General features: G+C 42.1%; 1 protein-coding gene across 1 annotated transcript in view; it reads left to right on the forward strand.

The window, feature by feature from the left end:
- MAN2B2 (mannosidase alpha class 2B member 2) overlaps positions 1–25,609 on the forward strand; it is a 106,052-nt gene that overhangs the window by 23,188 nt on the left and 57,255 nt on the right. Inside the window, exons 5-10 of the mRNA XM_073610441.1 lie at positions 1,828–1,943; positions 5,710–5,887; positions 7,340–7,535; positions 10,708–10,898; positions 14,534–14,687; positions 15,058–15,179. Of these exons, the coding sequence (XP_073466542.1) occupies positions 1,828–1,943; positions 5,710–5,887; positions 7,340–7,535; positions 10,708–10,898; positions 14,534–14,687; positions 15,058–15,179 (957 nt within the window). The remainder of the gene's footprint in view (positions 1–1,827; positions 1,944–5,709; positions 5,888–7,339; positions 7,536–10,707; positions 10,899–14,533; positions 14,688–15,057; positions 15,180–25,609) is intronic.

Below are 25,609 nucleotides of genomic sequence, written 5' to 3' on the forward strand. Positions count from 1 at the left end.
CGGCCTGACCAGAGTCTTGTAGAGCGGGAGAATTATAGTTTTATCTCTGGAGTTGATCCCCTTTTTAATGCATGCCAATATTCTGTTTGCTTTGTTAGCAGCAGCTTGGCATTGCATGCCATTGCTGAGCCTATCATCTACTAGGACCCCCAGGTCCTTTTCCATCCTAGATTCCCCCAGAGGTTCTCCCCCCAGTGTATAGATTGCATTCATATTTTTGCCACCCAAGTGCATTATTTTAAATTTTTCTACATTTTTCTACATTAAACCTCATTTGCCATGTAGTTGCCCACCCCATTAATTTGTTCAGATCTTTTTGCAAGGTTTCCACATCCAAGTTATTGCCCTGCTTAGCTTAGTATCGTCCGCAAATACAGAGATTGAACTGTTTACCCCATCCTGCAGATCATTTATAAACAAATTAAATAGGATTGGTCCCAGCACAGAACCCTGGGGAACCCCACTACCCACCTCTGACCATTCTGAGTACTCCCCATTTATCACCACCCTCTGAACATGCCCTTGTAGCCAGTTTTCAATCCATGTACTCACCCTATGGTCCATGCCAACGGACCTTATTTTGTACAGTAAATGTTTATGGGGAACTGTGTCAAATGCTTTTGCAAAATCCAGATACAACACATCTACGGGCCTTCCTTTATCTAAAATGGCAGCTCACCTCCTCATAGAAGGTTAATAGATTGGTTTGGCAAGAACGATTCTTCATAAATCCATGCTGATTACTGCTAATATCACTTTAAGAATGTGTGTCCCAAGAGTATGATTTAGAGATAAATAACCATTAGTACCTTCTGCAAGCAAATGGTAAAGTGTATGTCAGGTCAAAATATACATTTTTTTTTTCTTTTTTTTTTTTTTTTTTTTATAAATCAACTAGAATTTAGCTAGAGATTCGAGGGTAAAGGCACCACATTGCACAAGTATATAGTTATTATTGGAGATATACAGTAGGGATTTTTAAGGTGCCACGAAAGGTATCAACATACAAAAGATTCTAACATTTCTACATTTCTATAATTCTAACTTCTAATTGTTTTTAGTATCTTTTGTATGTTGATAAAAAAAAATATTCCATGTATGCATATTTTCCATGCTTTGTATCTATATAAATGCTGCAGTACTGAAAAATACCTGTTAATTCTACTAGAAATGCAGTCAGCATCTAACTTTCTGTAGTGACCTCTGCTGCATTGAAATCCCAAGCAGAGCTATCAGCCCTGCCTTGTGTCAGTGAATCTCCTCCATCATAATATCATCCCTTAAGCAGGCCATAGAGTATTTGATTTTCGCTCGATTCCCCCATCAACACCCACAGTACTGTTGTGTTCTGCCAGCGGGGGGGAGCCTTCCCTGCTGGCAGAACACAATAATTACTCCTAGCAGCTATAGCTGCCGACAGTTTTCCCGTGCCAAAAATCCAAAAGGCTGGTTGTATCCAAGTTGTTCCAATCAGCCTGCAGACCTGGCCGAATCTTGATCCAGGTATGGCTGGCTTTTAAAAAAAGAGATGATATGCATGGCTAATCAGAACTGTGGCAATGCAGAAGAGACACGAATGGCCACTCTACCCCATTATTCTATATTGTTCTTTGAAGCTGCATTGTGTGTTACACTGCAGGTCTCTCCTGCACTTTCTGGGATACATTCCAGCATTCTTTTGAGCCCATGGTTTTTTCACATAAAGTAGGTGATTAAACCGCTGTTTGTTGTAATTGCCAGAAAAAAATCATCACAAAAACTGCTGTAAATGCCAGAGGAATGTGCTATGTGATTCCCTTATTATTATTTTTTTTTCTTCCTCTACAGAAGCTTCAGTTTGTTTGGAGAGGTTCTCATTCCTTATCAGAAAAGCAGGAGATATTTACACATGTCATGGATCAGTTCAGTTACTGTACCCCATCCCACCTGTCATTTTCCAACAGGTAATAATTTGGCCTAAAGATAAGGATTTACAAGATCCCATTATTCATATTACATATTCAAATTCCAAGTTAGTTTTACCTGAAACTGTTTTGAATAATAACAATTTTGACATTCTCTAAAGAGACTGAGCATGGGTCAGCTGTTTTTGTTAACTAGTCAAGTTTCCAAGATAATGCGTATGAATAATTAAAGCTTTTCTCTTTAGTTTGCATAGGGAAGTAGAGTAGGGAAGGCTAAAGTGGTTTTAAAGCCTAAACATGTTTTATACTAATGCATTCCTTGTATTAAGGTAAAAATTGTTTAGGTTGCAGGGTACCCTCTCAATACCCCCTTATACTTATCTGAGCCCTCACTCTATCCAGCCCTGTGCTCGTCTGCAGCAGCTGTGTCTTCTCTCACTGAACACACAGAGAGCAGCAGGAGCCATTGGCCAAATCCTGTGACAAGGGGGCAGATTTGAGCCATGCTATCTGTGTCTATAGACACAGGCAGCTCCGATCAGGAGCAAGCCTAAAGGTGAGCCTGTGGGCAGGTCGTGTGACAGGGTGGTCGCCATGTCCTCCATGTTTCCCTCCTCACTGGGCACCAAGTAAGGGTCACATGAATGGCCTACCCCAGGGTGGTTTCTTCTGGGCTATGCTAGGCACCTGTAACAGGATCACTCCACTACACATGGGGGTACTTTTACTTTTGTGCCATTTCCATAAGTGCCCTGGGACAAGGCTGAGGTTGCCGTGGGGGAATATTCGACCTTAAAGCGGGCCTCTGCTGTTAGAGATGAACATACACTGTGTACACTTACACCGTAACTGTTCTCCAGTTAACTCACAGGTCCTCGTGACAATGTACACCTTCTCCATAACTTGAATTTAGGAGGAACATGCTGAGCCTTTTTCCACATCCACATGCCCAACGTATTCTACTACCATTCCTCAGTAGAGGAGTGGGCCCCGCCATGCACCCTACTTAAGCTCCACACATGCACTTAACTTAATCCTTGAACTTCCTAACCTCTGTACAGGATGGGGACCTCTACGGTGCGAATAGGCTCCCATTGCTCTGGGAGACAGATCGCTGGCGCAAGGAGTGCTGACAACATCTCCCTCCCTGCTAGAGACTATTCCACCTGCAGCAGGTACACACTACCGACAGCCTGCTTGTTAGACTTCCATTACTCTAGGTAACCACTTGTGTCTACATTCTGTATTACTCTCGTACTGATGTCTGCATACCCCAAAGTACCTTGTGGACCTGAACCATGGGATGGTGCCAGTTACTTGCATTACACCGCTTTTGAGTAAGTTAAGAGCGGGCAGGACCAAGATTTCTAAAACTTTGTTTAGAAAAGCGCAAAGGGCATGACAGAGTCTAACATTCAGGGACCTAATTCTTTCCTACATCCCTAACTCTAATTCAGGCTGTGGGCTGCCCTGGCATACCCGCAAAGGCAGTGTCCATGTAATTACAGAGTCAATCAGAGGCATTCTCCAGCAGCTAGTTTCTTCAGGTGAACCCCAAGTTCTGATGACTTGACATACAGGTACTAGTGAGCGACATTCATCTGCTCCTTACGGGTGTAGTTCTCCATCTCTCTCCCTCACGGCACCAGGTCTCTTGCTCTAGGGCCTATTATGGACCTGGTCCACCCCATGAACCTCCTGCTCTGGACCACTGTCCCACTTTTATAACGCAGGATCAGTGGGCCGGACCCAGGGAAAAACCCACCAAAAGATCAAAGAATCCAGGAAAGCATTAACTCCCACACTCCTATCCAGGACAGCACCTAACTGGCTATTTCCAACCCACTTACAAGCCCCCATGGCAAGGGGCTTCCTTTGGGGGCACACCAAGAAGAGGAGGAGCCAGGAGCATAGATGGGGGATCCGACAAGGGAAGGATCTGGGTCGCTCTGTGCAATGGAAATGCACAGAGCAGGTAAGTATAAAACTGTTTCTTCTTTTTTTCTATTTTTATTGTGTTTACAATCATTTCTAAATACTTGACTTATTTTTAGCCTGTGCCCATTGGGGAGACTTTCCTTCACTTCATGTCCTGTAGACACAGTAGGAAGAGAGAAGAAACCTCTGCAAAGTGATAGGAAGTCCCCCGTAGAGAGTTATAACCAGGACAAGCACTGTCAAATTTGGTCACCAGGACAAATATTGGCCGAATCTTTCAAATGGGGACACAGACAGCAATAAAACCCTGACAGATGTTCTACCCCCTGGCCAATCTATTCAAAATGAGAAAAAGTTTTGACCTTACATACACTTTAGGGTCTATTTATAAAACATTTGTGCAGACTTAACAAATTTTGGTTGTAATGTCTGTAATAGATTCGTCAGCTCCATCTATTGCCAAAATGTGTTATCATTTCTCATTGAGGTATGTCAGAAATACTGCATTTTGACCACTAGATGGTGCTGACAATCTTAGGAATCGACCTATTACAGAAAATACCCAAAATGTGTTACATTGTGACAACAAATGTTTTTTATAAAAAAAAAAAATAAAAAAAAAACAAGTCAAGTGCATTTCACACTTTTTGTTAAAGTCTAACTTCTACCAAAACTTTTTTGGGGAACGGTAAAACCTTCTGTAAAGTGTTATTGTTTTCTGTGAGATTTCATCTCTCTTCCTGTCTGTGTAACAGGAGGGTTGTCACTGGGACAGAAAGACGCAGACAGTAAAAGTATGCTTATTAGATGGGATAACTGTATTACCCTGTGTGTGTTCTTAATGCCACGTAAAGTATATGTTACCCCGACATTTCATATGCCTTATATGTGCCTGCTGTACCATGTACTTGTGTAAAAAAGTATCCTGTCGTTTTTGTATTGCTTCCCTTATGTGAAATCCCTGGTGTTCCTGCCAGTCCCTCTGCTTTCCTATTAAAAACCGACCACCCTAGGCATGACAGCATGGTCAGTTCCCTCGCTGTGTTGAGAATTCAGCCTGCTCTCCTCCAATGGTCAGACTTGTGCTGACACTTCCCCCTGCACAGAAATGAACTGGGAAGATCAGTGTAATGCTGTTTCTCCTCCCCCAGCTCTCTGAGCTCTTTATGCAGCTGAGAACAGAGATTATGTGATCACTTATAAAAAAGGGAAAAGGGTGTTTATGTTTTCAGATCTATACGCAAGTTTTTTTTACCTTTTTTTTTAAGTTGAATGGGTTGTTTTACAAGGTGAGGGTTTACATATTTTGTGTGTAGATTCTTTAGGTGTGGGATGGCTGTACAAAGGACTGGCAGCTTCTACAGGTTAATAAAGGGGTTCCACAGTCACCTTGGGTTGGGACTGGAATGAGTGGAACTAGAATTGAAGTGCCACAATGTGATTAGTAGAGAACAGCAAGCCTATTCCATTTGTAAAGTGCACACTAGGACAGCGTGTTTTTTTGGAAATTAACTAGCTCCCCTTCATCAGGGCTTGGAAGGAGGAAAGTGTTTTATGTGGACGAGCACAGATGTTCTTCAGCAGCTTTCTTCTGTATAAATGTGGTACTGTTGGCACAGGAAGTGAGGGGGAAGTGGGGATACAGAGTAAAAAAAAAAGTTTTTCTGAAGTTGGCCTTTAAGCTAATAATGCAGCATGATGGCTGAGTATCGTAAGCAGTCATAATGTGGTATGTTTATTCAAATATCTACTTGGTAAAAAAAATGTAACCTCATTACTGTAACACTTCACCATAAAGTTACTGCAAAAGACTGATTAATTCCAGTTTTTTTGGTTTTATATTCTAAATTTACCGTCTTGCATCTAGGTCAGGATTTTACTGGAATGGGGTGGCACTGTTTCCTGATCCGCCGAAGGATGGCGTTTACCCTAACATGAGTCTTCCTGTCACCAGCGATAACATTCACCAGTATGCAGACACCATGGTGAAGAATATTAAAATGCGCGCAGCCTGGTTCAGAAGCAATGATGTCTTATGGCCCTGGGTAAGTACTTTCCAGGTCCCATCACAGAACTTTCGATTTCTCATTTCCAACCGACTTAAAAAAAGTTTAGTTGTAACTGAATACAATAATCCATGGATTTCTTCAAACTGCGCTAAGGTTCATAAAAGAAGATTGGAATTTTTTTTTATATAGAATTTTTTCTTAATTTATATTAACTGTACAAAAATCAAAAATTATAGAAAATATAAAAGATCATAAAGAGAAAATACAAATATCTAAAGCATGTAATGCAGGGGTAGGCAACCTTGGACCTTCCAGCTGTTGTGGAACTACATTTCCCATGAAGCATTGCAAGGCTGCAGTTACAATTACTCCCAGAGGCATGATGGGACTTGTAGTTCTGCAACAGCTGGAGGGCCCCAGGTTGCCTACCCCTGTGTAATGCAATAGGATATGGAAAAATAAAGTAAAAACTAAGTAAATAATACATAAAAGAGAAAAAAATAAACGTAAAAAAAAGCGTAAAAAATTATCTAGTTATGTTGTTTTATCAACAAGCACACAGTTTTAGTCATTTCTGCAATAGTTTTTGTAAACCTGATCTGTATGCTTTCCCTAGCTCAATGCCTCAAAGAATTGAAGCCAGTAGATCAGCATGATAGCCAGGCATCTAACATTTGCAGAAGCATAGGCCCGCAATGACAGTCTTCATATACTCTACATACAGATTTCACTCAAAGTAATTATTGATATGACTTTCACATTGTTGCTATTTTTGTTTTTTATGCAATTCCATTGACAAGTAATCCAGCTCTCATTTATGTATTTAGAGGAGAAGTTTGTTTGGCTATACTTCTCCTGTGGATCACAGGAAAGCAGTTTGTTTTGCACTCCTGTGACCCGTTTTCAGCAGACAGCAGGCTGAAGTCCGCTGTCTGCTGACGTTACAGAGCCGGTCCAGACTTGGGAAAGATCACCACCATATGGTCGGGATCTGCCCACATGCCTGGACCGGCACCCGGCTCAGGCTCTCAGCGAGCCGCTGAGAGCCTGAGCCTGACACTCCCATTCCCTCCACAGCCCAGCGATCCATTGAGTGCGGGGCGGCAGAGCAGAGAGCCGGTGACTGACAGTCACCAGCTCTCTGTTTAGGGAGCTCTGAGAACCTAATGATCGGCGGTGTTTGATCGCTCGGTTCTCAGTATTAAAGCCGGCGAGAGACAGATGCAGCATCGGACTGATTCTACATCCACCTAGGTAAGTATGATTCTTAAATACAAATCCTATACTTGTCTTTTAATCTGTGTATTTAGACATTGTTCCCTGGAGTTCAGCTTTAAGTTATTAGACTCAACTGAGGACAGAACTGTGATAGGGATGTGCAATGAAGGAGACCGTCAGAAAACAAATGACAAAGATATTAGAAGAGTGTTGATAGACGCTGTCATAAAAGTGACAAGTTAACATCTGGACTTATTTTTCCATTTTCAGGGCTGTGACAAGCAGTTCTTCAATTCTTCCATCCAATTTAATAACATGGATTTGTTACTGGAATATATAAATAATAAACCAGAGTTCGGAGTGACTGTGCAGTACTCCACACTCGGAGAATACTTCAAGAGCTTATACAGGAGAAACCTGACCTGGGAAGTTCGCAAAAATGAAGACTTCCTGCCGTACTCTTCAGGTATGATGCAAAAACCATATTCTAGATCATAATTATTATTGATTCATATAGTGCTCTCATCTTCTATGGTGCTGTAAATGCACAAATAAGTAATTGGAACGGCTGCAGCACTAAACGAAATGGTTATTGTAATGAATCCAAGAAAATGGTCAAATGAAACTAAAGGCAAAACCTGTTTTTTCTTCATTTTGGATAAAGTAAGGGTTATAACCCCTGTCATTTTGCCCTCTGTGTCCAATAGGGGACATTTCACTTCATTCCTGTCCTATAGTTAAAATAGGAAGTGAGAGGAAATCCCTCCAAAGTGAGGGAAGCCCGGAATGTTCCCAGGGTCTCAAAATCAGAGTCCCCATTGGAAGATTTTCCCTCTATTACTGTTCTGATGTCAACTCAAAATTTGGGATATTTTTTTTACTTTTGATCATAATGGTACACTAAACAAAACAAACAGAGAGGGTGAATCTCCCTAATGGGGGCACAGACAGAAATATAGACTGACACGGGTTCTAATCTCTCTCCGCTCTATCCAAAATGAAAAAAAAAAAGCTGTGCTTTTTAAGTGTTAAAATATATTTTTTCTAGATGAGATGCTTGTACATGGCTACAAATCTATATTTACATGTGTACATAGGAAAACAAGATGAAACACGCACACCTAGATATTAGACTTTGAGGTTAGTCCTATTCTAAATCCACATACACAGCACCAGACCTGTATGGTTTTTTTTTTTAGTTGGGAGTGCAGTGGCGGCTGGTGGTTTTTTTTTTTTGAGGGTGGCGGGAAACAACTGGGCCACCGGTGGAAGGGCACTAACACAACTGCCCTTACACCCCCCCCACCCGTGGCATGGCACTAGAACATCCAGCAAACCCCACCCCCTGTCTGCCGGTCAGTCCTTACCCTGGATGTGGGCGGTGAGAGCAGCGGTTGGGTCTTTATGGAGTGCGGAGCTGATGCGGCCATTTTCCAGGTTGTTCCATGTGTATGTCCTTAAGCATGGCAGGTTCAGGGAAAGCTGCTTCGTCGTCCTCTCCTGGAGCAGCTACCGCGGTGCATCTCCTCTCTGCTCCTCCAGGCACTCGGTGTCCAAAAGGATCGCCTGACATTTTGGCCAATTGGGAAACGGGTTTCATACCCGCTTCCCGATTGGTTGGGAGGTGGATCAGTATTGCAACAGCGAGTATTCATTTGCTATTGCAACACCTGGGTGGGATCGGAGCTCATTCTCTGTGACCCGGGCCCACCCTATTTTGAAGCCTATTATAGCCTCTGGCTCTAATCGGGTGCTTCAAAAAACCCTAGCTGCTGTAATTTTTGTGCCTGGTGCCCTGAAAGGGGCGAGACGCATGACTAGGGGGTGGCCGTTGGGGCTATGAATTAATCTAGCCATTGCATATAGGTGGTGTCGTGGAGAGAGGGGGCAGTGCCCGGGCACCCCAAATGGACAGGCCGCCACTGTGGGAGTGTATGGTCCATGGTAGCACTCTCGACAACCGAGTGAGTTTGGCTTGCAGTTGCAGAGTGGTCCCATTGAAATCAATAGGCAAGTTTGACAGGCGGTGCTGCCTGTCAAACTCTGCAGGCTGAGTTAAAGATGCTGCAGCTTAATAAATTACAAAAAGAAAAGTCGCAGCTGTGAAGTAAAGCATTCGTACTGCCCTGTCCAAATGTATTTTTAAGATTTGGGTCAGGGACGTGCAGTGAGGTCAGTGGCTGGTGAGGAACTGGCTAGTATCAGAGCCAGATACACACAGGTTACATACGTCGCAAACGTTGGAGTGAGAGCAATAATTCTAGCACTAGACCTCCTCTGTAATGCTAAACATCTAACCTGTAAACATTTTTAAAGCGTCGCCTATGGAGATTTTTATGTACTGAAGTTTGGCGCCATTCCACAAGTTTGCGCAATTGTAATGCGTGACATGTTGGGTATCTATTTACTCAGTGTAACATCATGTTTCATAGTATACAAAAAAATCAGGCTAACTTTAGTGTTTTTTTTTTTTTCTTTTTTATTCACGAAACCGTTTCTTTCTCAAAAAAAACACATTTGAAAAATTGCTGCGTAAATACTGTGTAACATAAAGAGTTGCAACGACCGCCATTTTATTCCCTAGGGTGTCTACTAAAACAATATATGTAATATTTGAGGGTTCTGAGTAATTTTCTAGCAAAAAAGTGATGATTTTTATATGTAGAAGAGAAGTGTCAGAATTGGCCTCGGTGGCGAGGGGTTAATTACCATAAGTATGTAATATACAAATAATTATTATATTTTGTTTTTAAGGTAATTTACTATATTTTCAAAAACTGTACTCAAGCAGGTGGCTTAACGGACAAGTTATTGAAGTTTGAAGTTATAACTTGCAACCAATAATTTCACAGTAAATAGATAAATAATAAATTATTATGTTATAACATATAGCATAAAATATGATTTATCTCGATTAAAACAGTACCTTTTCAGCAGCAGAAGATTCTCATTCTCCCTCTTAACTGTGTGAGAAAAACATGGGATTATGGGTAAACCTTATACACATAAACCCATGTTTTTTCCTTCTAATTAAGACGGCTGGGCTGGAAGGGAGCATGTGTCTTTTAGACACATATCCCCTTCTATGACACATTGTTATTGGACAGCTGGGGTCAATGGTACTTTACCATTGGTCCAAGGCTCCAAGCTGTCCATAGAGCTCAGTGCCTCTGTCATCTCCAGAACCATAGGTCCTAGAAGCCCGAAATTTTGACCAGTGGCAGGGTAGGTTTTCGGCTACCTACTCTGACCCTCAAAACTCGATCCCTTTTTTATTTTTTATTTTTTTGGCAAATGGGCCTATCTTAAGGTAAGGGGTCTGGAGCTGCAGCTCCAATAGCCCCTATGTTAATCCAGCCCTGATAAAAAGGTCAATGCTAGGCCACATTAGTGAAAGATGTCAATCAAAACGCCAGTCAAAAGGTATGGTTTGTGACCCCCATTGCAAAAAAAAAATCTCCTTACTTCCTGTCCCCCTGACGCTGTACAAGGGAGTGCAGTAGGAACAGATGCAGACAGCAAAAAGACTATTGTCACAAGTTCTAAACCTTCCTCTTTTTCAGTCTTTTTTTATGTTCCTGTTGGAGAGATTTCCCATCCATTTAGTAGGTTTTATTTTTTAACATTTTCCCATATAGATGCGTATCAAGCATGGACGGGCTTCTACACCTCCCGCAACATCTTAAAAGGCGTGGCACGCAGGGCCAGCTCACTGCTGTATGCGGGGGAATCTGCATTAACTCAGTATGTGCTGAAGCATCCATCTGGAGCTGTATGCAAAATGTGGGCTATGGAGCAGCTGCGGGCCCTCCGATGGGCCGTCTCAGAGGTAAAACTTCAGTAAGAACATGCTTTAAAAAAGAAAATTCCATCTTTAAATGGTAACAGCCAGGTAAAACATTGTGCCCTATTTATCAAAACATATTAAAGTGGGAGTAAACTTCCAACTCTGACTTGTACCTATAGGTAAGCCTTTTTTAAGGCTTACCTATAGGTACTGTAAATATCTCCTAATCGTGCACCGTTTATAGGAGATATTTACTATATATGCAACTGATGACGTCATCGACGCATGCGCTCTGGGCCGTTCCTTCAGAGTCCTGTGCCATAAACGCTCCCCAACCCCCACCCCGCGTATGTGCGGGAGTGACGTCATCGCGGCTTCAGCCAGTCACACAGCCGAGTCCAAGGACCCGGGTGAACATGAAAGCGGCCTCCTGCGGTGACATTGCATCGCTGGAATGCTTCTTTTTCAGGCAAGGTTCACATAATATGCTAGTATGTGGTGCATACTAGCACATTATGCCTTTACCTTGCAGGTAAGAAAAAAAAAAACCCGCCCAGCGGTTTACAACCACTTTAAAGAGAAATAGCCAAAGTTATTTGTAAAAATTGGAATATGTCCTGTATTCTCCCCCTGTCAGAGCACATGTCAGTTCCGTATCTGACTATAATGTCCCCACAGAGGCTGAAATGTCTCCTACCTGAGCCCAAGGCTGATCACTGACCTGCTCTGTGCAGTAATAGAGAGAGACAAAACTGGCATTTAGGTCCTTATATAGGACATATTCATAAACTTTCAGTTTTTATGTAGGCTCTATGTATTAAGATGTCTGAGGAAAGATTTGTCACAAGCCAATTTTCCATTTCAAATTTTCCACACTGCAAAGAGAGAATCTGACTGGTTTTCTGTGGCACAGCACAGACTAATCTGCTCTTGAACACTTTTATGGATGAAGCCTGTAAGCATCTTTTCCAAACTTGGAAGAATCTGCCAAGAAAACAGGAGAAGGAGCAGAGGGTCCAAAGCAAAGTGGCCAAGACTCTGAGGAGAACCTTGCTCTTGATGCTGGAACCCTCCCACTGTGGAGGACAGCAAACCAGAGCTTAGTGCCAAACTGGCATCTAGAATCTGGGATTGTGAACATCTTCCTTTTAACAAGTGGAACTTTGTAACCAGTAAATGTCTGCAGTTATGGAATATGTTGCCTAATTGGGAGAGTCTAGAGCCACCTTTCTAAACATTTTTACCCCAGGGAAACCATTGAAATTATTTTCTGGTCTTGGGAAACCCCTGCTAAAATTAATTAATTGAGATCAGAGGGAAGAATGCCTCTAACAATGGTGATCAGTGGGGAAAATGCCACTGCTACAGATAGCTAAAAAGAGCATTGGTGTCATTCTGCTGACTGTCTAGTGATGTTGGACTGGGAATTATGTGGGCACAATCAGATTGGGAGGTTAATCGGCCACAGCTCAAGGAAACCCTATCCACCTCTGAAGGAACTCCTAGGGTTCTACGGAACCCTGATTGAGAATGGCTGCTCTAGAGTCTGTCTCCTTAGACACCTTGTAGTAGATACAGAAGAAGGTGAGGCTTGCTTTATTTTTCAAGTTGCATGTCTGTGTGATTGACTATAGCGGGTAAGTGCTGACAACAGCTGGCTGGGCTAGTTGGCTAATGATAAAGTTACCAAATGCTATAAAGAAATCCATAAACTATCTTTATGCCTTTTTTTTAAGCACACCTCCCATGCAGGTTAAATTAGTGCATTTTCGTAGAGTGCATTGTAGATGACATGATTCCAGCTGACTCCCACAGTGCAATTTTGGAGCTCTTGGAGACTTTCGTAGCATGAAATGGTCAACTTTTGTACTTCACTGGTCCACCCAGTCCCGGACCAATTTGCAGATGTGTAAAATCGACGCCACTCATACATAATTTTCCTTACAGTGGAATGATTGATTTTAAATAATTTGGCAATCTTTTTAAATCCTTTTCCACACCTATAGTCATCCATGAGGTTCTTGACACCTAATCTGAAAAACTTGATTCCTATATTATGGATTTAAAGTGGTGGTAATTGTAAGGCTGTACTTAGTTTTTCCACAGGACAGATCTGCATTTTGGTTCATTTAGATTTAGATGAAAATGAATACACCATGTACAATTTTTATGTAATTTGTTCAAGTACAGTATATAACTTTTATCTAAAGACACCGTTTAATTGAAGATCTAATGTTTGCCCGTCCAAATATATTGCCAACAGTCTCCATAGGGTGGTGTTACATTTTTAACATCTGTATACACATTTGGGTTGATTTACTAAAACTGGAAAGTGCAAAATCTGGTGCAGCTCTGCATAGAAACCAATCAGATTCCAGGTTTTATTGTCAAAGCCTAATTGAACATGCTTCTGTTAGAAGCTGATTGGCTTCCAGGCACAGCTGCACCAGATTTTGCACTCTCCCGTTTTAGTAAATCAATCCCATTATGATCTAAATTATGAGGACAATTAGCGTCAAGGTATTTCCAGTTTAAGGTACAGTTAATGCTACAACATGCACAGATATTTAGATAAATGTGCGCTACCAAACTCCTAAGCAGTACTCGGTTCCAGCATGAGCGTTGCCGTTATTGTGCACAAAGGACACAATGGGGTTGATTTACTGAACTGCAAAATCTGGTGCAGCTGTGCATGGCAGCCAATCATCTTCTAACTTCAGATTGTTCAATTAAGCTTTGACAAAAAAAACCCTGGAAACTGGTTTCTATGCAGAGCTGCACCAAATTTTGCGCTCTCCAGTTTTAGTAAATCAACCCCAATGAGTTTATTGTGGAGAAACTTGTACAAAACCCTAACCCTAGCCCCAGTGAAGATGCTTTTGATTAATTGGAATGCTGATTTCAAGCCAGGTCAATAGAAGGTCCAACAAGCACTTACAGGTGACAATACATCTCTTAGATTGTAAGCTCTAAGTGAGCAGGGCCCTCTGATTCCTACTGTATCAAATTGTATTGTATTTGTACTGTCTACCCTCAAGTTGTAAAGCGCTACGTAAACTGTTGGCGCTATATAAATATTGTATAATAATAATAATAATAATACATAGTATATATTTTTCAAGTCATAACTAGGTATTAAAGTATAACTAAATGCAAAAAACATTTTAGTTGGATTGAATGTAGGGAGATTAGAACACTTGTCAGGATTTACTGCTACCAGTGTCCCTGTTAGGAAGATTCAGTCTCTCGTTCTGTCATGTTAACTGTTATCACTGAGAGTGAGGTTGAAATATAATCCCAAATTTTGAGTTGTCACCAGAACAGGAATAGAGGGGAAATCTCCCAAGGGGGACACTAGTTCTGGCGACAATCAGGAATTCCCTCACTTTGGAGGGATTTCCTTTCACCTTCTGTTGTGGTTAGGGAACAGGAAAACAAGGGACTCAATAGGACACAGATGGCAAAAAAATGATAGGGGTTTAATCTGTCCTTACTTTATCCAAAATTAAAAAGAAATTGGCTTTTGTGCTGCTTTAAGTCATGATTAAGGCTGCTCATGATTGCAACTGGCTTGGATATTGCGATGTGTCATTACTTAGATATATGATACTACATGATCTGTTATTGTAATGATGTCGAATGATTAAGATATCTAATCTAGAAGATTTCCTTTGTAGGTTCAGCATCATGATGGCATAACAGGAACTGAGTCGCCTAAAGTTAGGGATATGTATATGGCACACCTTCGTCAAGGAATGCTTGGGGTCCGGAAACTGATGGAAGCCATCACTCTAGACCAGTTCAGCTTTCACAATGATGGTCAATCAGAAGGTATTTTGTTTGGACTTTTTTTCATACAGAGATGAAAAATTTTGGTTCACCAAATTTTGTGGTTAACAATTTGGAATCAGAATTGGCATTATTGGTCAATTATGTACAGCATGCAAGGAATTTGTCTTCAGTTTCAGGTTTAGCAGTTTAAAGTTTGGGATAAAGTCAAAACTTGTGCCAACGTGCTAATTTGTTGCAGTGCAGGATGATTGGGGAAAATCTATAGGTCTTTGCTGACTTCTCTCTCTGGAAATACTGGCTCTCAGTCATTTTTATGGTAATCTAGTCTGAGATCCCATCAGATCTGAGATCTGCTACAAAACATCAGCACTTGCTGTATAGTTTATGTACCTGTTTTAATCTTTTTCAGATCTAATGAATATTACAGTTTACAATCCACTAGCATGGGATATAACCACATATGTCCATGTGCCAATGAACATTTGGGTCACTGATGTCTATGATGAGATGGGACAGGTCATTCCATCACAGGTGTGTTTACCGCATACATTCTTAGTAAGACTAGTCTTGACTACTGGCATCTTGACTGCCTCTAGCTATTATGGACACTTGGGAAGCAGCACGAAATGCTAAACATAAATATTAAGCTGTCTGTGTAATCTGATCACCCTACTGCTCTATTGATAGAACAGTTCCTATTAAAAGAGCTTCCAGAGAGCCATTAATTGTCCGTAGAGTATGCCACGATGGTGTGTGTGTGTGTGTGTGTGTGTGTGTGTGTGTGTGTGTGTATATATATATATATATACAGCAAACTTCCTATAATATGAGTGGGAACATACAGGGTGTAGAACTAAAATGGAAATATACTTTAAGGTTATACATTAAGTGCATACACATATTTTTAGATCATAAAACCATACTTTATTGTGTGTGTGTGTGTGTGTGTGTGTGTGTGTGTGTATATATACATGAAAAGCACTAAACAGTATTAAAAAGTACAAACCTAAACGTGAAACATGTCACAACATTTCACAACACTCAATCATAAATTTTGCAATGAATAATCACTTCTTCAGTATAGATGCTGTATATTGAATTTTTTTGCACATCACCTAAACTGGAAGTCAACCCATCCATAAAACAGTTTCATTTCTGGCACTTCCCGGAAATGTAACACTCTCAATTGGTTGTGCTCTCAACCAAACTGTCAAACCATCCAATGGCTGGTGTAACTGATCACATGTGCAGCATCATGGCAGTTGTAGAATAAACAGAGGCAAAGATGGCAGCTTCATTGGCTGAAAATGATAGGGGGGTTTACTTACACTTTAATTGAAGGTTGCAACAAAGTATCTTAACCACTTCAGCCCCGAAAAGTTTTACCCCCTTAATGACCAGAGCACGTTTTGCAATTTGGCACTGCGCTGGTTTACCTGACAATTGCGCGGTCATGCAATGCTGTAAACAAACTAAATTTGTGTCCTTTTTTTTCCACAAATAGAGCTTTCTTTGGTAGTATTTGATCACCTCTGGGATTTTTTTTTCTTTTGCGATACAAATGAAAAAAGACTGAAAATTTTGAAACAAAAAAAGATTTTTTCTACTTTTTTGTTAAAAAAATCCAATAAACTAAATTTTAGTCATACATTTCACCCAAAATGTATTCAGCCACATGTCTTGGGCAAAAAAAAATAATTAATAAGCGTATATTGGTTTGTGTAAAAGTTATAGCGTCTACAAACTATGGTACATTTTTCTGGAATTTACACAGCTTTTAGTTTTCTGTCTGCCTCTTGAGGTGCTAAAATGGTAGGGCAGTACAACCCCCCCCCCCCCCCCCCCAAATTACCCCTTTTTGGAAAGTAGACACCACAATTTGCTGAGAGGCATGTTGAGCCCATTGAATAATTGTACACAAAGTTGTCACTGAAATTATATATTGCTCACACATGCCATGGGTATATGTGGAATTGCACCCCAAAATACATTCTGCTGCTTCTCCTGAGTATGGGAATGCAGGACCCCAAAATCAATCACTGCCTTCAGGCTTTCTAAGGGCTTCTTACATCGTTGATTTCAGGCCTCACTACCTATCACAGTTTCGGAAGCCTTGAGATAGCACATAACCCCCTCCCCCTCAAATGGCCCCATTTTGGAAAGTAGACACCCCAAGCTATTTGCTGAGAGGCATGTTGAGTCCATGGAAAATTTTTATATTTTGACAATTTTTGGGACAATTACAATTTTATTTTTTTAATTTTATTTTTTTACACAAAGTTGTCACTAAACGATATATTGCTCAAACATGCCATGGGTATATGTGAAATTACATCCCAAAATACATTCTGCTGCTTCTCCTGAGTATTGGGATAAACTTTTTGGCAGTCTAGCGGCGTACAGGACCCTGGAAACCAATCGCCGCCTTCAGGCTTTCTAAGGGCGTAAATTGTTGACTTTACTCCTCACTACCATCACAGTTTTTTTTCCCAAAGTTTTGAAAATTGAAAAAAGAAAAACATTTTTCCTTTTTTTTTTTTTAACCTTCATTTTCCAAAACAAATGAGAACTGCAAAATACTCACCATGCCTCTCAGCAAATAGCTTCGGGTGTCTACTTTTCGAAACGGGGTCATTTGGGGGGGGGGGGTTTGTGCTATCTTGACATTTCATGGCCTCCGAAACGGTGATAGGGAGTGAGAAGTGAAATCAACAATTTATGCCTTTAGAAAGCTGTGATTGTTTTTCAGGGTCCTGTACACGGCTAGACTGCCAAAAGGTCTCACACATGTGGTATCCCAGTACTCAGGAGAAGCAGCAGAATGTATTTTGGAGTGTTATTCCACATATACCCATGGTATGTGTGAGCAATATATCATTTAGTGACAACTTTGTGTTAAAAAAAAAGTTATTTTCCCGAAACTTGTGGCAAAATATAAAATATACCATGTACTCAGCATGCCTCTCAGCAAATAGCTTGGGGTGTCTACTTTCCAAAATGGGGTAATTTGGGGCGGGGGGGGGGGTTTAAACTGTCCTGGCATTTTATGCCCAACATTAGAAGCTTATGCCACACATTGCCTACTCTTCCAACCACTTGAAGACTAAGCCCTTTCTGACACTTTTTGTTTACATGGAAAAATGTATTTGTTTTGTTAGAATATTACTTTGAATCCCCAAACATTATATATTTTTTTTAAAGCAGAGGCCCTACGGATTAAAATAGTGGGTGTTGCAACTTTTTTTTTTCAAACAGTATTTGCGCAGCGATTTTCCAAATGCAATTCTTTTGGGAAAACATTTTTTTGAATTTTAATGCACAAAAACACACTATATTGCCCAAATATTTGGTAAAAAAAAGATGATTTTATGCCGAGTACATAGATACCAAACACGGCATGCTTTAAAATTACGCACACCCGTGCAGCGGCGACAAACTTCATACATTTTTAAAAGCCTTTACAGGTTACCACTTTAGGTTTACAGAGGAGGTCTACTGCTAGAATTACTGCCCTCGATCTAACGTACGTGGTGATACCTCACATACATGGTGCAATTGCTGTTTACATACAACACAAGACCAATGCTTGCGTTTGCCTTTGCACGAAGGGACAGGGGTGATTTAGTTTTACATTTTTTTTTTTTTTATTATTATTATTATTATTTATTTTGCTTTTTTATTTTATTTTTAAACTGTCTTTCATTTTTTAATACATTTTTTTGTTATCACAGGGAATATGTAATAAATATCCCCTATGATAGCAATAGGTAGATTCTAGATCTCTCCTCTCCTCTGCCCTTAAAGCATCTGACCACACCAAGATTGGTGTGATAAGATGCTTTCCCAATTGCGCTGTTTATATCCGGCAAAACCGAAGTCATGAAATGCTCTTAGCTTCCAGTTTCTTAGGCCATAGAGATGATTGGAGCCATTCTGGTCTCTGATCAGCTCTATGGTCAGTTTGCGGAGCTGCATTCTCAGGTTCCCCGGAGGGACAGGAGAGCCTGAGAAAACCATGGAAGGCGGCGGGAGGGGGGGACGTTCCCACCCACTGTTTGTCAAAACAGTCTAATTAGCCTCCAGGATTGCTTTTACATGAAAGCCGACCACTAGCTGAAAATAACAATACCAAGATGATACCTAAACCTGCAGGCATCATTCTGGTATAGAAAAACCCAAATTTGTTGCTCTGAGAGCATATAATATCTTAAATTAAAATTAGTATTAAACAGCAGCTATCACAATATGCATGGACAAAACACAAACAAAATATATAGAAAATGGTGAAGCGCTTGAAAAAAGTCCAACATGAACCCAAAATATATTGCTGGCGCAGACTCAACTGGCAAAAGCATATAAATGTAATCCACTTTTAAAAAGTCAGAAATAAGCCAAAAGTATGTGTCTTGAGGTATCAAATAGGTGAAGAAACCGCCACCGTCACCCAAACACACTGCCTCTTACCCATAGGTAGATGTTAAGTCAGAAACAGACTAGCAAGAGGGCACTAAAGTTAAACGGGCCATAATTTTGGCTCCATCTCTGATGCGATTGCTGGGAGTTGTAGATTTGTGAAGGAAGTTATATGGAGGCTGCTGTCTATGGTGACGAGGGGTTCCAGGGAGCTGGATCTGCTGGATGCTATTGAGATATATCCATACATGCTTAAACCATATTACCTTCTGGTAAGCAGACTACATTATCACGTGGTGACGAGTGCCCTTTTCATATCTACACTGTATCTGGTGATTTGACTACTCCCATTCTTCAGACTTCTTTGGACTATTTCTAGCGCCGCAATATATATTTTTTATGTGACTTTTTGTTTGATATCAACAAACTTTTGCTGGCTGCTTGCTTATACATTTGGTTCAGTGCAAATTTTTTTTTTTTAAGATGTTAACAAGCATGGATATAAATCACTGACAGCTCCTCAGCAGCATGGGGATGACTCTGTATCTCCTTCACAGTCTCAATACCCAGTTAAGAGAAAAAAGAGACTCCTCATAGTGCAGACATCCAAATGTTAGTTTATTGTTAAAAAGCTAAAAAAAGTTGCACTCACATTTCAGCAGGTTAATATAGGCATTATAGGAAACATCTAGCGTTTCCAACCTACAAAATGGCCGCTGTGTCCCAGCAGGCAAGTCGTGTCACATGTCTCCAACTCCTCCTACGTGTTTCGTCATCTATGACGTCATCGGGGCATGGCTTGACGTGTGCTATGCTCGATTATATATAGGGGACGGCTAATTAGTGGGTGGGCATTGCCTGCGTTCCAGCAACAGGAAGCAATAGAATATCTATGGAGTTCCAACGACAGGAGACAGGAAATACTTATGAACTCCATTGACAGGAAGTATCGATACTTATAGTGAATCTTAAGCAACCAAGCCAGGAAGCAGCGCAATTTTTGGTACAAAAATATGTTAACAAAATTAAACAATTGATAACATTACAGCACTTCTACACAATTGCATGCATATTACGAAAACATTAATGACACTTTAAATTAAAAATGTTGTTTAGGAGGAGACAAAAGGGTACAAACCAAAAACTGATTAGCTATTATTAATGAATGAATTAATATCCCACTCTATGTTCATACCATGTGGGGCATAGCACCTAACCTGATAAATCCACTTAGTTTGAAGACGTGATACCTCTCGCACCACATTGCTACCTCTCCAGTTACTAGTGAATCTATCAATAGCAATAAACACAGTACCACTAGGATCTCGATTATGACACAGGTCATAATGCTTGGATAAACTGTGCTTAGAAAATCCTTTTTTATATCATTCTGGTATAACCATTCAAAGTCCAGCAACATACCTGTACGTCGCTGGTCCTTGTTGGGCATGTATTGTAATGTTCTTTTTTTTTTTCATGCAGCCTGTGGGCTGAACGAAAAAAGAGAATCTAACAGATTTCACCATTCACATTGATTCATCGGTGGTATGCCAACCATTAGAATACAGCCCTGCATCCACCCACTTCTAATGATGGGCATACAATAAAATATATGCCGAAGCATAGGGGTGATCCGCACCTATGTCCACCCCTGCCCCTATGCTTCCGCATATATGCTCTTTCTTTAACTGTGGTGGTGAAAGCAGCTGAATGGCGTACCTGCAAAGAAAACAAAGGTTAACAATAAATCACAGTAACAGTACAGTAAAACAGTAGGACATACCTGCAAGGCAAACACAATAAAACACAAGTACAATAAAACATTACAGTATAGCATAGAATACAGTAAAACAGAGCAGAACAATAGCGAGAGAAGAACAATAGAACAACTATTTTGGGATTTTTTATAATAAATATTATATATAGTAGCGGAGCGTCCCATAGAGAGCCAGGAAAAGTCTTGTTCAGGGTTTATACGTCTCCCAGGCTCCTCTCGTACGCTTTCAGGAATCTCTGATCCATGATCCAGTTCGGGTCTTGGTCCTCTTCCCCAGGCTAATTTAAGCTCACCTGAGCAGACAGCCTTTTCTCTCTGCCTGGGAAACACAGACAACGCTGGTCTGTGAGAGCAAAAAGGTTGGTAAAAAGCTGTTAAGCAGTTTATGTGGAAACTGACAAGTGGTAGGCTTGCTCAGCCTGGTAGTTAGGGCCTGCATAGTGTATAGTTAGAGCCGAGACACGGCTAGGTTTTTGTTTGGCTATTTTGTTCTGTTTGTTTTTTTTTCTGAACACTGTACAGCACCATTAAACACTTCACTGTTTGTCACTACTTCACTTGTTCTGGTATCTATGCCTGAAAGCCTGCTTATCCCAGGAAGCTTTTGGAAGCTTTTATACCTGCTACCTGTCCCCCAGGTTACATATGGTGGTGGCTGCGACCAGCTGTAATAAGTTACTACTTAAAAGGCCAGTACCTAGAGTGACTAAAAATGGAGGAAATCCTAAAACAATTGGTGTTATCCAACGCTGTACAGCAGCAAGCAAACGCTGCACAACAGCAAGCCAACGCTATCGCACAAGAGCAAACCAAGGCGCTGTGCCAACAAATTGGTGCTGTACAGGAGCAATCGCAGAGGCTGTTTGAACAGCTAGCCACTAATGCAAAAGCAGATAGGAAAACCTTGACTGAGGTTGTGGAGATGCTAGCACAGTGGTCACCTGCTAAAGTTGATGATGTTGGAGACAAGCCCTCAGCCATCCATGTGGGTCGCTTTCTTTCTAAGATGACTGCAGATGATGATCCAGAGGCCTTTCTGCTAACGTTTGAACGGACCGCTGAGAGGGCAGGTTGGCCTAAAACCCAGTGGGCAGAACTAGTCGCCCCTTGCTTTCTGGAGAATTGCAGAAGGCCTAATATGATTTGGAGTCAGCAGAAGCAGGAGACTATGAAAAGGTCAAGCGGGAAATCCTGACGCGACTTGGTGTCACCATGGCAGTTCGAGCACAGCGGGTCCACAGCTGGTTCTTCCAAGACGAGAGACCCCCAAGATTGCAGATGTTCGACCTAATACACCTGGTGAGGAAATGGCTACAGCCGGAGTCCCTGTCTGGGCCACAAATAGTGGAGCGCGTGGTCATGGACCGGTTCCTGCGGTCACTACCAATTCCCCTGAAGAAGTGGGTGAGTCAAGGAGACCCCAACTCAGCGGACAACCTGGTGAAACTCGTTGAAAGGTACTTTGCTAGAGAGCCAGGTCACCACCCCTACAGCCGCACAGACTTTCCACCCAAAGCCACGGTCTCCCCATTCAACTGTTAAGACTGTTCCAGGGGAAGTGGGTGGTAAGCATGGCAAGGAAATCGGGGGGGAGGATTTTTGGTGCCAGGACTGAAGTTTGGCGTCTCAAACAAGGGAAGCCACTGCCTGTCAGCAAACCAAACTGGGGAAACGTCAGGTGTTTTCATTGCCAAGAACTGAGAGATGTTGCAGCAAACTGTCCATTGACAGATGAACCAATGCAGTGTGATCTATCTTTTAGAAGGCAGTCTGTTTGCGGCTGTTTCATGCGCTGCAGCGCCAAATATGGGAGAACACATGTGCCAAAAGACTGTTAATAATAAGCCTATTACAGCCTTGCTGGACTCTGGAAGTCTAGTGACTTTTGGTTATAGCTGAGATGGTTGAAACTGTGAATTTTCATGCTAAAAAGGTCGCTGTGATCTGTGTACATGGGGATACCCGGGAGTGTCCTATAGCCACTGTTCAGTTTAAAACTGGCTTAGGTACGAAGACTCATCCAGTCGGACTTGTGCCCCACTTGGTGCACGAGGCCATCGTTGGTAGGGACTTCCCTAAGTTTTGGGAACTGTGGGATTGTCCCGACCCGGTCGCAGTAGCTGACTCAGTGGCAGAGCCAGAACTCCTGGCCACTACTGACAATGTGGGTTCAGGGGACTCCTCTCAGGGCTCCCTGGGTTTTCCTTTCTCAATTATGACAGGAGAGCTGGAGGAGCCTTAGGAAGTCCCCACAACCAGTAGAGCTGGACAGCCGTCTGCTGAATCTGAGCCTACGTTGGAGTTTGCTGACCTTAATGTGCACAAGGAAAATTTTGGTACCGAGCAGAGAAAAGACCCTACCCTTGCCAGGCCTGGGAAAATGTAATAGTGATTATTGATGTACTTGTCGAACCAGGGGACAGGCCCTGTTTTCCTTATTTCCGCAGCAATGACGATTTACTGTATCACAGGTAAAAAGAATGATGAAGTGGTTGAACAGTTGGTGGTCTCTAAGCCATACAGACGGGTGGTGTTGGAACTTGCCCATGGACACTTGCTAGGAGGCCTATTAGGGGTTGAGAAAACTACTGAAAGGATGTTGCGCAGGTTTTACTGGCCCGGGATACAGAAAGATATTGAGAATTATTGTCAATCCTGTCCTGTGTGTCAGATGTCAGCCCCACTACCCCACTTCCGAAGTCCTTTAGTGCCCTTGCCCATTATTGAAGTGCCCTTTGAGAGGATTGCCATGGACCTTGTGGGTCCACTCCCCAAGTCTGCCCGGGGTCATCAGCATATCCTTGTAATCATGGATTATGCTACCCGTTACCCCAAGGCAGTTCGCTTACGCACCGCGTCTGCTAAAAACATTGCCAAAGAGATGTTTATGGTGTTCAGTCGTGTTGGCATCCCTAAAGAAGTCCTTACAGACCAGGGCACCCCATTTATGTCACAAATAACTAGGGAGCTGTGCAAGTTATTTAAGGTGACGCAGTTGCGAACCTCGGTGTACCATCCTCAAACGGATGGCTTGGTGGAACGCTTCAATAAGACATTAAAGAGCATGTTAAAAAACGTTTGTTGACAAGGATGGGAAAAACTGGGACTTCCTGATTCCATACTTGATGGTTGCCATCCGGGAGGCTCCCAGTCCTCTACGGGGTACTCTCCATTTGAGTTGCTTTATGGGAGACACCCTTGGGGACTCTTAGACATAGCCAAAGAAACTTGGGAGGGGGAGCAGACACCCCATAAAGGTGTCATTGAGCATATCACTCAAATGCAGGAGAGGATTGCAGCAATCATGCCGATGGTAAAAGAACACTGCCGGCCCAAGCAGCCCAACAGAGGATATACAACAGGGGGGCCCAACTATGTGTTTTCTCACCTGGTGACAGGGTCCTGGTGTTAGTTCCCACGGTTGAGAGCAAGTTCCTGGCTAAGTGGCAGGGTCCATTTGAAGTAATTGAAAATGTTGGGGAGGTCAATTACAAGGTATATCAGCCATGAAAAAGGAAGCCCACATAAACCTGTTAAAGCCCTGGAAGGATAGACTGGCGTTAACTGTGAGGTCCCTTCCGGTAACGCCTAAGGGTACTGAGTCCCCTCTGATCCCTGAGGTCATGATTCCAGACACCCTGTCATATTCCCAAAAACAGGAAGCTAGAGAGTTGCTGATAAGGAATAGAGAGAAGTTTTCAGAGTTACCTGGCACGACTTCATCAGTTCAGCATGATATTGTTACTGAACCTGGGGTCCATGTCAAGCTCAAACCACACCGAATTCCTGAAGCAAGGAGAAAGGATATCAGCGATGAAGTTAAAAGAATGTTGGAGCTAGATGTCACTGAGGAATCCAATAGTGACTGGTCTACCCCCATCGTGTTAGTCCCAAAACCGGATGGCACTTGGAGGTTCTGTAACGACTTCAGGAAGCTTAATGCAGTGACAAAGTTTGACACGTACCCAATGCCCAGAGTAGACGAACTTATAGACCGGCTTAGCGAGGCTCGCTATCTGACCACTTTGGACTTGACAAAAGGTTATTGACAAATACCCCTGACTGGTAGCGCCAAAGAGAAGACTGCCTTTGTGACCCCTGGAGGGTTCCTTTCAATATAAAAAAACTGCCTTTTGGGTTGCAAAATGCCCCCCCGACATTTCAGAGGGCCATGGACAGGACCCTAAGACCCCACCGACCATATGCAGCAGCCTATCTAGATGACATAGTGGTACATAGCACTGACTGGGAGTCTCACTTTCCCTGTGTCCAGGCTGTCCTTGATTCCCTCTTCAAAGAAGGTTTTACGGCAAATCCAAAAAAAGTGCCATTGGTCTAGAGGAAGCCAAGTATTTGGGCTACACTATTGGCCGTGGTGTCATAAAACCTTGAGTGAGTAAAATAGAAGCCATCCAGGAGTGACCACGTCCTGCAAACAAGAAGCAGGTCAGAGCCTTTCTTGGCAATGTGGGGTATTATAGCAGATTTATCCCAAATTTTGCAACTATAGCTGCCCCACTGACAGACCTTACGAAAGCGAAAGACTCTAATGGTGAAATGGTCCTCAGTAGCAGAGGAATCTTTCCAAGTCCTGAAGAAGGCTCTTTGTGCACAGCCAGTACTATACTCCCCCAATTTCTCTAAAGATTTTTTGGTTCAGACGGATGCATCTGATGTTGGTATCGGGGCAGTACTATCACGGGTACACAGTGGGGAAGAACACCCTGTGGTGCACCTAAGCAGAAAGCTCAATAACCATGGGAAAAAGTAT

Source organism: Aquarana catesbeiana, linkage group LG01 (assembly GCF_042186555.1).
Source record: "Aquarana catesbeiana isolate 2022-GZ linkage group LG01, ASM4218655v1, whole genome shotgun sequence".
NCBI classification, from domain to species: domain Eukaryota; kingdom Metazoa; phylum Chordata; class Amphibia; order Anura; family Ranidae; genus Aquarana; species Aquarana catesbeiana.